At 39.8% G+C, this 16505-nt stretch overlaps 1 protein-coding gene across 2 annotated transcripts in view; it reads left to right on the forward strand.

Moving 5' to 3' along the window:
- The window catches only part of TSPAN13 (tetraspanin 13), an 86593-nt gene extending 77438 nt beyond the window's left edge, over positions 1–9155 (forward strand). For both annotated transcript variants that reach the window (XM_044946507.2, XM_006057035.4), the window contains 2 exons: positions 1007–1120; positions 8105–9155. In XM_044946507.2, the coding sequence (XP_044802442.1) occupies positions 1007–1120; positions 8105–8179 (189 nt within the window). In that variant the 3' untranslated portion in view covers positions 8180–9155. The remainder of the gene's footprint in view (positions 1–1006; positions 1121–8104) is intronic.
- The last annotated feature ends 7350 nt before the right edge of the window (positions 9156–16505 follow it).

Consider the following 16505-nt stretch of genomic DNA (forward strand, 5'->3'; position numbering starts at 1 on the left):
CTGTGAAAGGGAAGTAATAGTAGGTTAGCGAGTAAATATCTTCGTTTGGAAGCCTATCGGGGTGGGAAGAAGAGAGTGGTCTGTATTAAATTGGGCTTGTCAACCAGCTATACATCCCCAGGGTGGAGGACACCTGTAACCATCCTCTTTCCTCTCTCCCTTCCTCCCCATCACAACTTCATGCCCTTTCTGTCTAAAGCTAAGCTAGCAATGGACCAATTAGAGCCATCCTGTTGATCATGCCTTACTCCTGACCTTGCAGGTCCAACCCAGTCCTTTATGGGGATAGACTTGGAGCTTGGCTGTCCTGGTAGTTCAGATGTGTTTATGTTTTGGGGAAACTTCTGTTACCCCCTTGCTGAGCCCTGAGCTGGATATCCCCTCATTGAGGCCTCCTTTGTGGGATTCTTAGTTTTCTACTGCTGTGTATTACATTATCACAATTTTAGTGGTTAAAACAACATCCATTTATTACCTTACTTTTCCTAAGTCAGGAGTCTGGGCTTGGCTTGACTGGGTCCTGTGCTCAGGATCTCACCGGAATGACGTGTCAGCCAGGGCTGCAGTCTCATCTGAGGTTTGGGGTCTCCTACTAAGCTATCGTGGGTCAAATTCAGCTTCTAGCGGTTGTAGGACTGAAGTTCCGTTTTCTTGCTGGTGTCTCCCAGCTCCTGGAAGCTGCAGTCAGGTCTTAACTATACAGCCATCTCACAACACAGCTTCGTTTTATGAAGACAGTAACTTATGTAATGCCACATAAACGTGGGAGAGAGGACCCATCATATTCACAAATTCTATCCAGTCTCCAGGGGTGATTATTCAGGGATGGGGATCTTGGGAGCCAGCTTAGGATTTTGGACACTGCTAAAGAAGAGTGGTCCCCAATTGGATATGATATTCCAGACACTAATTTTTATGTGGGTGTTTTTTTTTTTTTTAAACTTGCTCATTATAAATGTACTTTTCAATACAAGTTCTTTTTTTTTTTTTTTTTTAATTGATACAGAGCTGTGTGAAAAGCAGCCACCCGTGCTCACCCTGTGCTCCGATAATAGGAAGATACGCGGGAGAGGTTTTGAGATTTGTCGGTGGCATTGGCCTCTTCTTCAGTTTTACAGAGGTATGTGCACATAACTCAGTATCTTCACACCTTTGTCACAGGGACAAACAGGGATTTCTGTTTTCTAGGGCACGAGGGCATGGCATTGAACTTTTGGAACGTATTGATGGATGTTTTCACTAGAACTAATGCAATAGGAGGACCCCTGGCTTGAAATCAGAATTTAGAGCTTCCTTTGTAAGGAAATGCTTGATCATTAAATTATGTAAAATAAAATAAACAGATGAAATGAAGAGGCTAGACTGAGTCAGCTCTAGGGTCTCTTCTATTTCTAGAGTTGTATGATAAATTATAATTTTAAATATAATTTTGGCATAGGCAGCACCTTCACATTGTTTAATATATCTGTTAATGTGTAGTATATACACATACGTTTACATAAAAGTTTACTTTGGAAAATTACCTTCCAACTCCATCCCTCACTCCCCTTTGTTCCTAGCCTTCTAAAATCTGTAGGTAACCACTGTTATTAATTTCTTATGTATATAATATTTATATTATGTTAGCATATTATTTTATTGACATACGTCTAAGCAAAACCACATACATATTATTTTGGTAATCTTTGAAGAATGCAGAATTCCTCATTATCTTTGTTGAATGCTTGATAACTGTGGACATTTTTGATGCATCTGAATTGTCAATACGTAGTAAAATTAAATTTTTTCTTTAATTCATAAATTCTTCCTGCAGTGCTTTATTTCATGGAGATGTTAATATAACTCTGTAAAATGGATACACAAGAATGTTTATTGTTTGTAACAGTGGACCTTTGGGCCAGCTTGTGTTTTCCAATAAGGAGCTGGTTAAATTTGAGTTTACTAGACAAGAGCCAATAGTTAAAAAATGTGCTGTGTGGTTAGAAACCTACTTACCCTGCTTACTAACTATTTGACCTTGGGCAAGTTACTTTCTCTTACTGTGCTTCTGTTTCTTCATCTTTACAAACAGGCATAATAACGGAAAGCCCCTATTTCATAGAGTTGTTGTGATACTTAAAGGAGCTAGTATATATATTAATAAAGCTTGCAATATTTAGAATAATGCCTGATATATGGCAGGTGCTGTGTGTTTAGCTACTGGTTTGTAGACATGAGTAAATTGTACATGTTATGCCCACTTAAAAAAAGATGCTGGGACCCCTATGATTGTTGTGTTAATTGCTCATGTTACTCCCGTATTTTAGACATATAATAGAGTAGCATGTATAGAGTAATGCTATTAGGTGAGATTGTGCACGTAACTATAGAAATATATGGTAGGCTATTTTAAGAATAAGCATTTATCTTTAAAAGAAAATCAGAAAAATATTAAATGTTTTGTATATTTGAAGTTCACTCTGTCATTTAATTTCTTGGATATTCAATTTCCCCTTCAGTATGTCCCTATAATAAGTAATTCCATGGTTAACTTCCTTGTATGTAATTTTTTATCTATATTCTCTAGCTTTTTTGAGTACACCTCCAAAAGTAAACTATGACACATTCAGTATGTGGGCATTTTAAAAGAGTTTGATAAATATTGCCAAATGGCCATTTGGGGGAGATTCTACCAACTTTTGATTCAAGCACTAATTCTTGATATTTTTATCTTAAAAGATGCTTGCCAGTTTAATAGGTATAAATAGTATTACAGTTCTGTTTGCTCTTTTGGAAATGTGACTAGTGAATTTGAAAATAAGTTCATGTGTTTTTGGACCACTGGCATTTCTTCTTTTGTCAGTTGCCTGCCTAAAGTCTGTCTTGGTCAAGGCCCTTTGGATCCCCTGTGACCCAGTCTATGCCAAAAAGGGGAAATTTTTTTAAAAGATGAGGAGAGCGGGCCACAGGGCCAAGAAAGTGTCTAGAAAGGAGGGCCCAGGGCTAGGGGCTCAGCAGCCACACAGAAGGTGGTGGTTCTGCTTTTCTTTCCTCCCTTCCCTCCCATCCCCTCTTCCTCTTGTCTGTCACTCTGCTTGGCTTCTTGTTCTGCTTGCAATTTCTTGGGCATTGACTTCACTTTTTTATGACTTTTAAAAAAAATTTATAGATGTTACTTTTATGTAGTTAGGTTTATTGCTTTTACCTATATGGTTTACCCAGTCGACTTGTATGTTTAGAAAGGCCTTTCTCATTTTGATTATATATGTTAAAAATGATTAAAGTAGATACTATAGGTGATATGAACAAACTTTAACACTTCGTGGAAAGTCTTTTGGAGAACTGCAGAATAAGGCAGAAGGCAAGGAGCTTTTATAGGATAAAGAATAAGGAAGAGATTAATAAAAAAATATCTGGTTAGCTGGGGTCACAGAGTCAGTCTTGTTTGGGAGGAGAAGGTCTAGAGTTCACTTGGCCTTTGGGGATTGGCTGGCCGAATACACTGCCCTTCTGGTGAAGCGGAGCAGTTACAGGGACGCAGAAGTTACCCAAGTATTTTTACTCGCTGATGTGGCGCCCTGGATGTTATAGCAGCTTCATCTTGGGCCTAGAAGTTTATTTCTCTCTGTACAACTAAATATAAAAATACATACATATATCTCAGTTTTATTGAGGTATAATTGACAAAACTGTAAGGTATTTAAAGTGTACATCACGATGATTTGACGTATGTGTACATGTGGAAGGTCTTCCTTGTAGCTCAGATGGTAAAAGAATCTGCCTGCAATGCAGGAGACCCGAGTTTGATCCCTGGGACAGAGGAACCTGGTGGGCTACAATCCGTGGAATCGCAGAGTCGGACACAACTGAGCGACTTAATGTTGCTACGCTACACTATACATGTGAAAAGATTCCCCCATCAATTTAATTAACACACCCATTACCTTCCATATTTACCTATTTTTTTTGGTGAGAACATTTAAATTCTACTGTATCAGCAAATTTCAATTGTACAATATGGTGCTTTCAACTACAGTAGCCATGTTACATATTAGATTTCATTTTAATTGTGTGTGACATGTATTGCATTTATGTATATGATGTATACATACATATGTATAAAATGTATAATTAATATAGATAGCACATTATATACATGTATGTGTGTGTGTATTTTACATATTTTATTCCAATTCAATTTTTGTTTCCCTTCAAGAATGAAAAATCCACTCTTAGCTATAATGATCAAAGTGGAGATAAAGACCAAGCTGAGTATTCACTTTTTTAAGGAAGTTTCCCCTGACATCCTTTCTAATCTAAGCACTTTTTCATTTTACTTTTTCTGAGGAAAGAGCCATCTTACTTCTGGGTCGGTCATGGCATTGATCCAAGAAAATTCATATGCTACTTGAAAACAATTCTGTTTCCTCTTTCCTTTAAAAGAAAATTGGATTTTTGTCATAAAAACTTGAAAATATAGATGGGAAAAAAAATCAAAATGACCAATCTGAATATGCTTCATTAGCCAGAGTCAACGATTATCAGAATATTGCCACATGGTTTCTTTTTTATATCTGGGATATATTTTGAGAATTTAGTCCTTTTTAGCAGCTCCATTTTCTTCTCATCAGATCACACTGCCTTCAGCTATGCATATTTTTTTAAAGAGGATTGTATTTTTAGAGCAGTTTTAAGTTCACAATGATGCTGAGAGGACGGAACAAAGATTTCCAGGATCCCCCTGCCCCTCCCGCCCATGCACAGCCTCCCCCACCATCACGACTTCTCACCAGATGGCGCATTTGTCACACTTAACCCACACTGGCACACCATAGGCACACAAAGTCCATAACCTCCGTTAGGGTTCACTTTTGGCGTTGTACAATCTATGAGTTCAGACAAATATATCCGTCATTGTGGTATTATGCAGAGTATGTTCACTGCCCTAAAAGTCCTCTGTGCTCTGTTCATTCCTCCCAGCCCCCACTGTTTTTTAAAATACTAATTATTTAACAGTATAAACTCATGGGTCTTAGATTTCTCAAGTGTTCTTTCATGGAATCCTTCTTTATATTTTATACACCAATTCCTTTTGAAACCTAACTAGAGAGTTTAATAACATTTTATCCAATCTGATATTTTTTGGATGTATCCACTGTCTCACGTTTTAAATTTTTATTCAGTATTTCACAGAATCAGCAATTCTCAGAACTTGAAGGGATGAGTCTAACTAGCTGATGATTTCTTGTCATAGAAGAAATAGGATTCATTTGAACTATTTGTAACACATGAAAATAAATTTAAGCCATCAAAGAAACATTGATTTAAAATAAAAAAAAAAGTTTTAAAAGTTAGTGCATATCCTTTTAGAAACTTTTGGAAAATACAGAAAATTGTGAAGCTGAAAGACTGGATCTACTAACTGAAGTTACCTACTCAAATCATCAACATTAATAATTTGGCATATTATGTTACATCTTTCTACATTTAATATATATAAAAATAAATAGCAAAGGACACACTTGTTGCACAGTCTACATAGACATTTTATAAAACTGTACTTTGATGACCTACCATGTCCTGGGTATAGGTTCTAGAATCAGCAGAGTTCATGATCAGGTCTAGTCAAAGTTGCCATTAAAAATCTTTAAATCATGAGCACCTTTGTAGTCTAAAAATCCAGTATACATAATTATCCAACTTGGATCTTTCTGTATTTTGGACATGACCTCCCTGTCACGTCCTCCCTGGTTGCAAGGAGATGGTGGTTTGGCAGTGGGACACAGAGGTCTTGTTTTGTCACAGTTGAATTGGAGGAATTAAACTTTGATAGAATATGGCTCCAGGTTACAAGTATTTAATTAACTCGATGGCCCTGTTTCCCCTAAGGACTGTAACTTGCACTATCAGCTTGTATCCTGGGTTGATAATAAAAGTATTTAACAATCTCAAAACTTCTAACCAGAAGTTCCCTGTGTGCCCGTGTTTCTGAGGCACGGGCAGGGAAATGATGGTCAGGCAGGTTGAAGGATGGTAGAGAAGTTAACTCCATGTGAAAGGATTTCAGTCCTGTAATATGAATGCGGCTGAAATGGCAGATGGAATGTTGTTAGCCTGAGAATGGCACATCAGATTCTTCTCTCAAGCAACAAAAGAATTAGACGCATGGACCCCAGATTTGAACCCTGGGTCTAGCGCTCATGACCTGGGTGACTGTTATCCAGTTATTTAACCTCTCCATGCCTCAGTTCCCTCATTGGTAAAATGAGGATAATGGCAATTTCTATCATATAGAGTTTTTGATCAAATGGTATGAATTTGTGAAGTGTGAAGAACAGAGCTAGACGCAAAGTACTCTTTGTATGTTTAAGTAAATTCCCCCCATCCCAGCCTCGTCATACAGACTGCAAACCAGACTTTCCACTTCCTTAAATTAGACTTATCTTTCCTTGATTCAACTCACAAACCAGCAGCCCCTACATCCTTAGATGTTGTAACAACTATATAAACGTTGCCAGTCATGAATTTCCTTTTTGTTCTCGGCCATGCTTACAGCTTGTGGGATCTCAGTTCTCTGACCAAGTATTGAACCCAGGCTGTGACAGTGAAAGCCCAGAATCCTCACCACTAGGCCACCACGGAACTCCTCCGCCAGTCAAGAGTTTTACAGTAACTTGGGAATTATTACTGTGGTAAATGGAGAAAATTTTGGATTAACCACTGTTGTCTAGAGGTAGTTTCAACTGCTGCTGCTGCTGCTGCTAAGTCGCTTCAGTCGTGCCTGACTCTGTGCGACCCCATAGACGGCAGCCCACCAGGCTCCGCCGTCCCTGGGATTCTCCAGGCAAGAACACTGGAGTGGGTTGCCATTTCCTTCTCCAATGCATGAAAGTGAAAAGTGAAAGTGAAGTCGCTCAGTCGTGTCCAACTCTTTGCGACCCCATGGACTGCAGCCCACCAGGCTCCTCTGTCCATGGGACTTTTCCAGCCAAGAGTACTGGAGTGGGGTGCCATTGCCTTCTCTGAGTTTCAACAGCTAATGAGTAGTTATGAAGTTGAACGAACAAAATTTAGATTAAAAGTTGGCCTAGGTCTGAAATATGGAAATATAATTTGAATTTCATTTTGTCCCATTAATTTTGTCTAAGAATTTTTGAGTATTTTAAATAAATCAGCTTTGAGGTAGCAGGACCACCAGAATGAACACATTTCTTAATTTAAAAAATAATAGGTTCTATTGGTTATCTCATTAGTGAACATAGTGTGGGAAATGTGACAATCACTATTTAATTACTTTTCTGAAAGTATACATCCCTCCACCTTTGGAGAGGTAGGAATTACATTTTTTATGATCTGTATTGGAAAATGTATTTATTGCAGGGTTTTTGTTATTGCTTAATTTTTACTGAACTCTGTTTGAATTAGCAAAACATACGATATTTTAGCTGTTAAGACAAGTTAGTGTTTGTATTTGTTTCCTTTTGCACTCTAATAAGTAATCACACTTGTAGTAGCTTAAAGTGACACAGATTTACTGTCTTAAACTTCTGGAGGTCAGGAGCTTAAAGTGGAGACTGTTTCTGGAAGCGCTAGGAGAGACGTTTCCTTGCCTTTTCTGCCTTCTAGAGGCTGCCTGCGCTCCTTGGCTCGATTCCAACTTGACATTTTTCCATCTTCAAAGCTAGCAGCATGGCGTCTTCTGACTCTCCTTGCTAATGCCTCTGTTGTCACATTGCCTTTGAGCTCTATCTCTGGTTTTTGTCCTTCCTGCTTCCCTCTTTCAAGGGCCCTTGTGATTACATCACAGAGTTCACTCTTGTGATCTCTTTATCTCACAAGCTTTAACGCAGTCCTGTCTGCAGTGTCCCTATTACTGTGTAAGAGAACATGTTCACAGGTTCTGAGGATTATGGTGTGGACGAGCGTCATTAGCAGGCCTGCCCTAATGTTCGGTTTTTCTTAGGGCATCTAATTTGGGTTACTTACTACATTTTAAAAAGAAATCTCTTCCTCTTTGAACACACAATACAAAGTGCTTCAGAGAGTTCAGATTATTTTATGGATCAACTGAGTAAACACGCACAACTGTTACTTTCTCTTTCTTCTTTCTTCCTTCCCGTTCCAGATCCTGGGTGTTTGGCTGACCTACAGATACAGGAACCAGAAAGACCCTCGTGCTAATCCCAGCGCATTCCTTTGATGAGAAAACAAGGAACATCTTTCCTATGCTGATCTTGTACATTTCCTCTAAGTTAAGCTAATTTGCCTGTTTAAGGAAACAGTACCTGAAAAATTACATTATTGACAGTGGAATTATATATTTTTATGTTTCTCTAAACGTTTTTCTTTTTCCATTGCTGAAACAAATCTGAAACTTGTGGTCTCCTCTGAACCTCAGTGGTAGCTGTAATCTACTGTTTTTCACAGTGTCTGGCACTGTCTACTGTGGCCTTTCTTAGCATTTTTACCTGCAGAAAAACTTTGTAAGGCACTGTTGTGTTGATCATATTGTGACTCTTAATGTACATCTCACTGGAATAATTGTTATGTGGCACTGTGCTGTATAGCTAGTTCTCACTGGAAAAAAAGAGTTGAAGTTTATTAAAGCCAGAAAGTATGAGATTATTATAAGTTCAACAAGGGAAATCTAAACTCCCCAGTTTTTGTCCTTTTAGGAAAGAAGTGATGTGGTGAATATTGTTAATATAAAAGTGATAAGTTAGTTCTAGTAGTCTTTCTGATCACACTAATGTAGTCTAGAAATAGTCGTGTCTTTAGGAAAGTATGGTTTAGGTTTTGATTTTTACAGGTAAGTGCAAAGGAGAAATGATTTCCTGAATGTCCTCATGAGTAACATTTACCTTCAGCCTTCGAAATGAAATGAGTTTGAGAAATTCAGAAAGCATATCTATATATAATCTTGGTATTGTTTTATAATAGTTTGAAGTCCCAAAGATTGCCTTTTTAAAGAAGTTACTATTAATGCATTGGCCCATGTAGTAAAACGATATTTGATTATCTTACAAATTCTAAAACCCTTCTTATGAAATTTCTCAGTATTGTCACGGCAGCTTGTCAAATCCAAGCATCTTTGAATGTGATCTCCTATAATTTGAAATTTAAATAGTATTGTGGTTCTGTATATTACGTTAAAAAATTAAAGTATGGAAACCTTTCTTCGTCTTTGGATGTTTGAATTAAAAGAAAGTAATGGAAGGGTTGATAAATGAATTAAGTGAAGTGGAATTCTCTTTTTTGCTTTGGGTTCATAGAACTGAGTCGCTATTTCAGTCTGTAATCCAACCATGGAATTAACTTCCCGCACCAGTAGTCATGCCAGAATCTTTTCTTGAAATGTTTCAGTGTCTAATATTTTCTCCACGTGAAAATTGTTTTTTAAAAGAGAAATTGCTTATCTGGGGAAATATAGAAGTTCTTTCCTGTCACTAAAAATTACTAATTTCCTGTCATATTTTATGTAGTATATGATATTTCATTAGTAATTGTTTTGATGCTTTTAGACCAAGAAAGAGGAGAAATGGCTGACCTATATATAGAATTTTAAAGCATTTTGTTGGTGGGTACTTTCATGCCTCTGACAGACTGGCTCATCTTTTAAGAAAGCTAAATTCTCTTGGTGCAATTCCCATGCTATTGTAGATGAAGAAAAACCATTTTCCCTCTATTCTCCTGAGTTCTCAACTGAGACCCCACTTAACAAATGACAGAGAACAAGAGAAACAACAGACGTTTATTAACATGTATACCTCATGTACATATAGGAAATACCCAGAAAAACGATTAACTCTTTGAGATGGCTCCAGACATTGTCTTAATACCATCTTTAGCTAAGGGCAAAAGAAAGGTGTGTGTGTGCGTGAGAGGGGGTGGTGGTGGTCAGGAAGTGTGTGTGTGTGTGTGTGTGTGTGTGTGTGTATTGGTCAGGAAGCCAGTTATGGGAAGTTACCAGGTGTGTGTGTGTGTGTGTATTGGTCAGGAAGCCAGTTATGGGAAGTTACCAGGTGTGTGTGTGTGTGTGTGTGTGTTGGTCAGGAAGCCAGTTATGGGAAGTTACCAGGTGTGTGTGTGTGTGTGTGTGTGTGTGTGTGTGTGTTTTGGTCAGGAAGCCAGTTATGGGAAGTTACCAGGTGTGTGTGTGTGTGTGTGTTTGTTTTGGTCAGGAAGCCAGTTATGGGAAGTTACCAGGTGTGTGTGTGTGTGTGTGTGTGTGTGTGTGTGTGTGTGTGTGTGTTGGTCAGGAAGCCAGTTATGGGAAGTTACCAGGAAAGGCACAGTAGACAAGGATGAGGTTTGACAGCAGTTTTAAGCCAGCGCCATTGATATGAGTTTTGGTGGTTTGGAATCATGCTTCTCTTCCTGGTGCAGAGAAGGAGATGTATTTATAGATGGAGATTTAAATGTAAGTTTATCTTACAGAAGAGTAAGTTTCTACTCTTTTTTTCAGAGCTTCTCCTGTCTGTTGTTTCTCCAAAATAATTGTTGCAAGAAAGGGGACCCCCTTCCAGGTCCCGAGAGTTGGACGGTTGTCTAACACTCAGAAGTGAATTGTCCAAAGACACACGCTGACAAAACAAGAGACTTTGTTGAGAAGGGCCACCTGGGTGGAGAGCAGCAGTGTAAGGGAGCCCAAGAGGACTCTTTGGCCACGCGGCTCACTGTCTTGGGTTTTGTGGTGATGCGATTAGTTTCCGGGCTGTCTCTGGCCGATCTTTCTGACTCAGGGTCCTTCCCAGAGGCTCACATGTCGCTCAGTCAAGATGGATTCCAGCGAGGAGGATTCTGGGATGACATATGGACTCACATCTCCTGTCACCTTCCAACCTTTCGACCCGAATTCTTCTGGTTGGTGGTGACCTGTTAGTTCCGTGTTCCTTACCAGGATCTCCTGCTATAAAATAACTCATGCAGATGGTTTCTGTGATTGCCTGAGCAGGGTGGGCAGTTTCAGTTGGTGATTCCCCTCACATAATCAGCGCACAATGATCTTTATGCCAAAGAGGCACTTTCTGGGGTGACCTGTTCTGTTCTCCCTCAATGTCATATAGGGCTCAGGGCAACCCTAAAAATGTTCCCACTTGTACCATGATATTGTGACACATGAAGGAAGTGAGATTTTTTGGATGCTGTCTTCCTTTAGAGCATTTTGTATTTTCCCCATTTGCTTTGTTGCATCTTGAAGTTTCCATGAGGTTCTGGAATCTCCTAATAGAATACTTTTTCTTGGTACAAATGATTCTTTGTGGAAAGGGACTGTTCCAGAGAAAAGCAACCCATAGCTTTGGTTTGTGCTCTAATTGCAACAGCATTATTTAGGTCTACTCAGTTACCTGAGAAGCATGACTCTTTAGGGCCACTAACCTCTGAGTCCCAGATGGCTGTTGCTGAACCTGCTGAGGTCTGGCTGATCCTAGGATGACAGGAGGGCCGCTGCCTGTGTGCAGAGAAATTTTGCCACAAAAACATTTTGTGAATTCAGAGGAAGGTGCGTGTCAAATCAGGGTCTGTCTTGACCGACAACAGACTGAAGACTAAAGACTCTAGAGCTTCTTTCTTCAAAAACCTAGCACTTATTAAAAAAGACAAACAAAAACTCAGCTTTAAAAAATTCTCTCGTTCTCTGTATATGTATTTCACGTAGAGAAATGTTTTAGAAAAATGTAATGGAGAATCCCAGGGACGGCGGGGCCTGGTGGGCTGCCGTCTATGGGGTCGCACAGAGTCGGACATGACTGAAGCAACTTAGGCTATACATTCTAGAAATCGCAGCTCATATAGCTTAAATTCCTCTCAGCTCCTGTGTCTGAGCCACCGCGATTTTGGTGTGAAAACCAGTTATACATTTTCAACCTCAGGAATATGTTGCTGAATGCAACCTTTCAGAGGAAAAAGAAACCAGAAGAGCAGGCTTTTAATTCTTCATTTCCTTCAGCGAGAGACAACCTCATGCTGTTTTTCTAAATATTTGTTTAGCCCTGTTTAAGTTTATTCATCCTTCTGAAAATGCACTGTGTGAATACATGAAACTGTTTCACCATTTACCTGGTACTGAGAAAGTTAGAATCATGTTTCTACATAGTATTTTCTAGGGGAAAAACACTTTCAGACGTCATGGTTATGCAAATAGGGGCATTCACATGTCAGTTGTTTTATTGGAGATGACAATAAGGTGAAAGACCAAGTTGTCCAGGTGTCTGGATCAGAAAAGGGGTTTGTCTAAAGCTGTTGTGCCCTCAGTATGTTTGAGGCTAGCAGTTGATTTTTACACCAGGCTCTCTATGCCAGGTGCAATTAATTTTCAGAGAATGTTTTCTAGATAATTTTAAAGGGGCAGCACCCTTCGCCCCACACTTCCACCTGACCCCAGAGGGAGAGGGAGAAAGAAAAAAAAGAGAGCAGGCAGAGCTTTTCGTGTTGAAGTGTTTCTGGAATGTCACTATCACGATTGTAGTCAATGACAGTTGTAGTCTTTGAAATGACTCTTGAGACAGTGGGAAAGGGGAAAAGCAGACCCCCCTTCCCGCTCCAAGTGCCAGGCTGCTTCTCCCCTGCCCTTGCCTCTCCTCCCTACTCCCCTCTCCTCCCCTCCTCTCTCTTCTCTCTCCCCTCCCCTCAGGAAACTCAGCTTTTGGAGTCCTTTTGCAGAGAAGGGCTTCAGGGAGTTGCCTGTGAGTTAAAATATATGTCGAAGAATGGACTTTGCCACCACCTGGAGGGTGAAACCACTCTGCTTACCTTGGGGGTCTTGCTTTTGACAGGTCGGTGAGGTCACAGCTTGACAAGCGGCCTTTTGGTCAGTCGGCTGAATTCATCTGGCCTTTGAAGTCTGCTCGTTGGTGGGGCCCTGGAAAGTTCCGTTCTTGCCTTTAGCTCTCTTTCTTCTCCCCCTCAGCTTCTATCTAAATATGGGACCTCAGTAGCTACCTAGGATTACTGAAGGCATAAGACAAGCAGAAAACCAGAGCAGAGTTAGCTGGTCCTAGATGGTCCTTTGAAGACCACAGTTCTAAAACAGGTGTAGTCAGGTATGTTGATCGTCTACATAAATGACTTTTACAGATGCTTTTTGTTACTAATTTTTTTCCAGAATTTGTCCCTGCCCCCTCCCCTGCATGCTGTGGGGCCTCAGATAAAACCGATTAAAAAAATTGAAGGTGGTAAAATATACATAGCATAAAATCTATGATTTTAACCCTCAGGTATGTAGTTAGGTGTTACTAAGTACATTCACATTGTACAACCATCACTACCACTCATTTCTAGAATTTTTTTCATCTTCCCAAACTGCAACTGTGTTAAATAATAACCCCTCGTTCCTCCCTGCCTTCAGCAGCTGGCAACCACCATTCTACTTTAACTCTAGGGATTTAACTAATACACATGCCTCATATTGAAATGGGGCAGAATTTGTGGCTGGTTTATTTCACTTAGCATAATGTCCTCCATATTCATCTATGTTATAGCCTATGTCAGAATTTCCTTCCTTTAAAGGCTACATAATACTCCATTCTATATGTATATTGCACATTTTGTTTACCCGTTTATTCATCGATGGATATTTGGTTTGCTTCCACCTCCAAGGTGTTGTGAATAGTGGTGCTATGAATGTGAGTGTATAGATATCTTTGGGGTACCTACTCAGAAGTGGACTTACCAGATGTATGATAATTCTGTATTGTTTGAGGAATGGTCATATGTTTTTCTGTAGTAGCTGGACCATTTTATATCCCGTCTAGGTTACCAACAGTTTTATTCAGCTGTTTGAAATAAGACTCTAGTCTTAAAGCAGTCTTCCGTTTCTCTCTCAAGGTATGTTCACGTAAGTTTATTTAAACACAAAGGAAAGATTGTGAGATGACAGTAAAGGACTTGGTAGAAAGAGCAGGCACTCTTAACATTTCCATGAGCTAAAACAACGGTTTTTATGTTTGCAACTTCTCTTTCTAACCTGTGTACAGACACATTTCCTGTACTTGCAGTTATAGCATAGAAACTCTTAAAAATTCTTTTTCACTTGTCTTTTTTGCTTCTCTGTATGATGTTTATAACTTATTGATGACATATAGTGCATTTTGTATTAGTGAACTAAGTAATCATAGATTTGGAGGTGGTATTTAAATAATATTGCCATAGGCATCTTCACAGAACAATTTCTCTTGAATGATTTCATTGGGACAAATTCTTGGAAGTAGAGGAAACTGGGTCAAAGTTGATCAGTTTTTTTAAAAATGACTATTGCTCTGTCGCTTTTCTATGGGAGACTTATTTTCCTTACAACCTTAACATTAGGCTTCTTAGAGATGTATTTATATTTTGTAAATTATATGGGTTGCTGAAATAACATTCAATAAATTTTAAGGCCTTAATCATATTTCATATCAGCCCAACTGAAAAAGAAAAAACAACCACTTTTATTGTACAATAAGGGAAACCTGAATAGCTTAGAAGTTGTTATTCAAAATGTTTGTTTATTCAAGTAGAAATTCTTTTTTTTCCTCCAGCTAACCTTCAGAGACATTTCTAAATGGAACATTTTACCTTTTTAAGCACAGTAGGTTACCTACTTACAAGAAGGGCACCCAGTCCCTCTGATGACAGTTTTGTTAAGGATTTAAATCATCAGCATAGGCTTAGAACAGATTAGTGCAGAGCTCTTTGACAGTACTTGGAGAAGGCAATGGCACCCCACTCCAGCACTCTTGCCTGGAAAATCCCATGGACGGACGAGCCTGGTGGGCTGCAGTCCATGGGGTCGCTAACAGTCGGACACAACTGAGCGACTTCACTTCACTTTTCACTTTCATGCATTGGAGAAGGAAATGGCAACCCACTCCAGTGTTCTTGCCTGGAGAATCCCAGGGATGGGGGAGCCTGGTGGGCTGCCGTCTATGGAGTCACACAGAGTTGGACACGACTGAAGTGACTTAGCAGTAGCAGTTTGACAGTACTGTGTGAGAGAAAGTATTTTAGAAAGTATTAACTGGGAAAGTTACAAATGCCAAAGGACCTACTTACTCAGAAGGGCTCTATCCAAACAAAAAGTTAATTAAGACAAGCAATAGATAACCAATATACAAAGCATGGCACAGACCGCCACAACCATTTGGGGGCTAAGAAAGGCAGTGGAGGTTGGATGATAAAGGAATTTTGTATAATAATGAATGTGAGATTAAATATGTATTGAAGTCATTAATGGGCTTTCCAGATGGCTCAGTGGTAAAGATTATGCCTGCCAATGCAAGGCATGTGGGTTCGATCCCTGGATCCCTGGGTCAGGAAGATTCCCGGGAGAAGGAAATGGCAACCGACTCCAGTGTTCTTGCCTGGGAATCCCATGGACAGAGGAGCCTGGCAGGCTGCAGTCCATGGGGTTGCAAAGAGTTGCATATAACTGAGCACACATATACTAAGTACATTAGTGATACTTAGTATTAATTAGTAAGTACATAGGAATACACATTGCTAATTTTTGTCTTTTCATTGTGTTCATTGGAAAAGGCCCTAATGCTGGGAAAGATTGAGGGCAAAAGGAGAAGAGGGCGACAGGATGAGATGGTTGGATGGCATATCTGACTCAATGGACGTGAAGTTTGAGCAAACTCTGGGAGATGGTGAAGTACAGGGAAGCCTGGCATGCTACAGTCCATGGGGTTGCAAAGAGTTGGACACCACTGAGCGACTGAACAACACAACAGTTTTTGTCAGGCAGAATACAGAGTTAAAAATAGGTAAAGCTGCTCTCCTATTTCTGATGCCACCTTCCCCTTTAACCATCCAAAGAGAGAGAGTGACCTCTGATCTTTACCCCGTAGAGGTGATGTCACTGCCCTTTGCTCTTACTGAATTTATTTCAGACCAGTACTCTAAAATCTTAAGAAACCAAATATAGTATGAGGCTGAATTCTCAGGATGTGGTTGGAGTGTGTTCAAGGATACAGATGTTCTCTGAATGACCTTTTCACAAAATTAGCCTTCTGAAGGAGAAAGCTACCTGTCAGAGGCTTTCTCTGAGAGCAAAGTCTAACTAAAAATGAATTGCTAAATTCCAGTGTGTCCATAGGAGTTTCTGGCCAGAGTGAGGCAAGATGGTCTTCAATTAGTGTAATGCTCAGTTGCTAACTCATGTCCAAGTCTTTACGACCCATTGACGGTAGCCCACCAGGCTCCTCTGTCCATGGGATTCTCCAGGGAAGAATACTGGCGTGGGTTGCCATTTTCTTCTCCAGGGGATCTTTCAGCCCCAGGGATCGAACTCACATCTCTTGTGTCTCCTGCATTGCAGGCAGGCTCTCTACCACTGAGCCACCAGAGAACATTTTCAGTTAGATACTGATTTGCTCGGGATGCCTTTCTAGATACTCTGTCACCCTAGAGCATATTGTTCGATACTTCTGTTGTTCAAGCTCACGTCTACTTTTAGTCACCCAGTGAGAAACTATAGTGAGATGAGATGATAATTTTGTCTTTGGGCTTTGTTGCTTGAACTGGGTTTGTCTTGTCCCCTTTTG

Source organism: Bubalus bubalis, chromosome 8, assembly GCF_019923935.1.
Source record: "Bubalus bubalis isolate 160015118507 breed Murrah chromosome 8, NDDB_SH_1, whole genome shotgun sequence".
Classification (NCBI taxonomy): domain Eukaryota; kingdom Metazoa; phylum Chordata; class Mammalia; order Artiodactyla; family Bovidae; genus Bubalus; species Bubalus bubalis.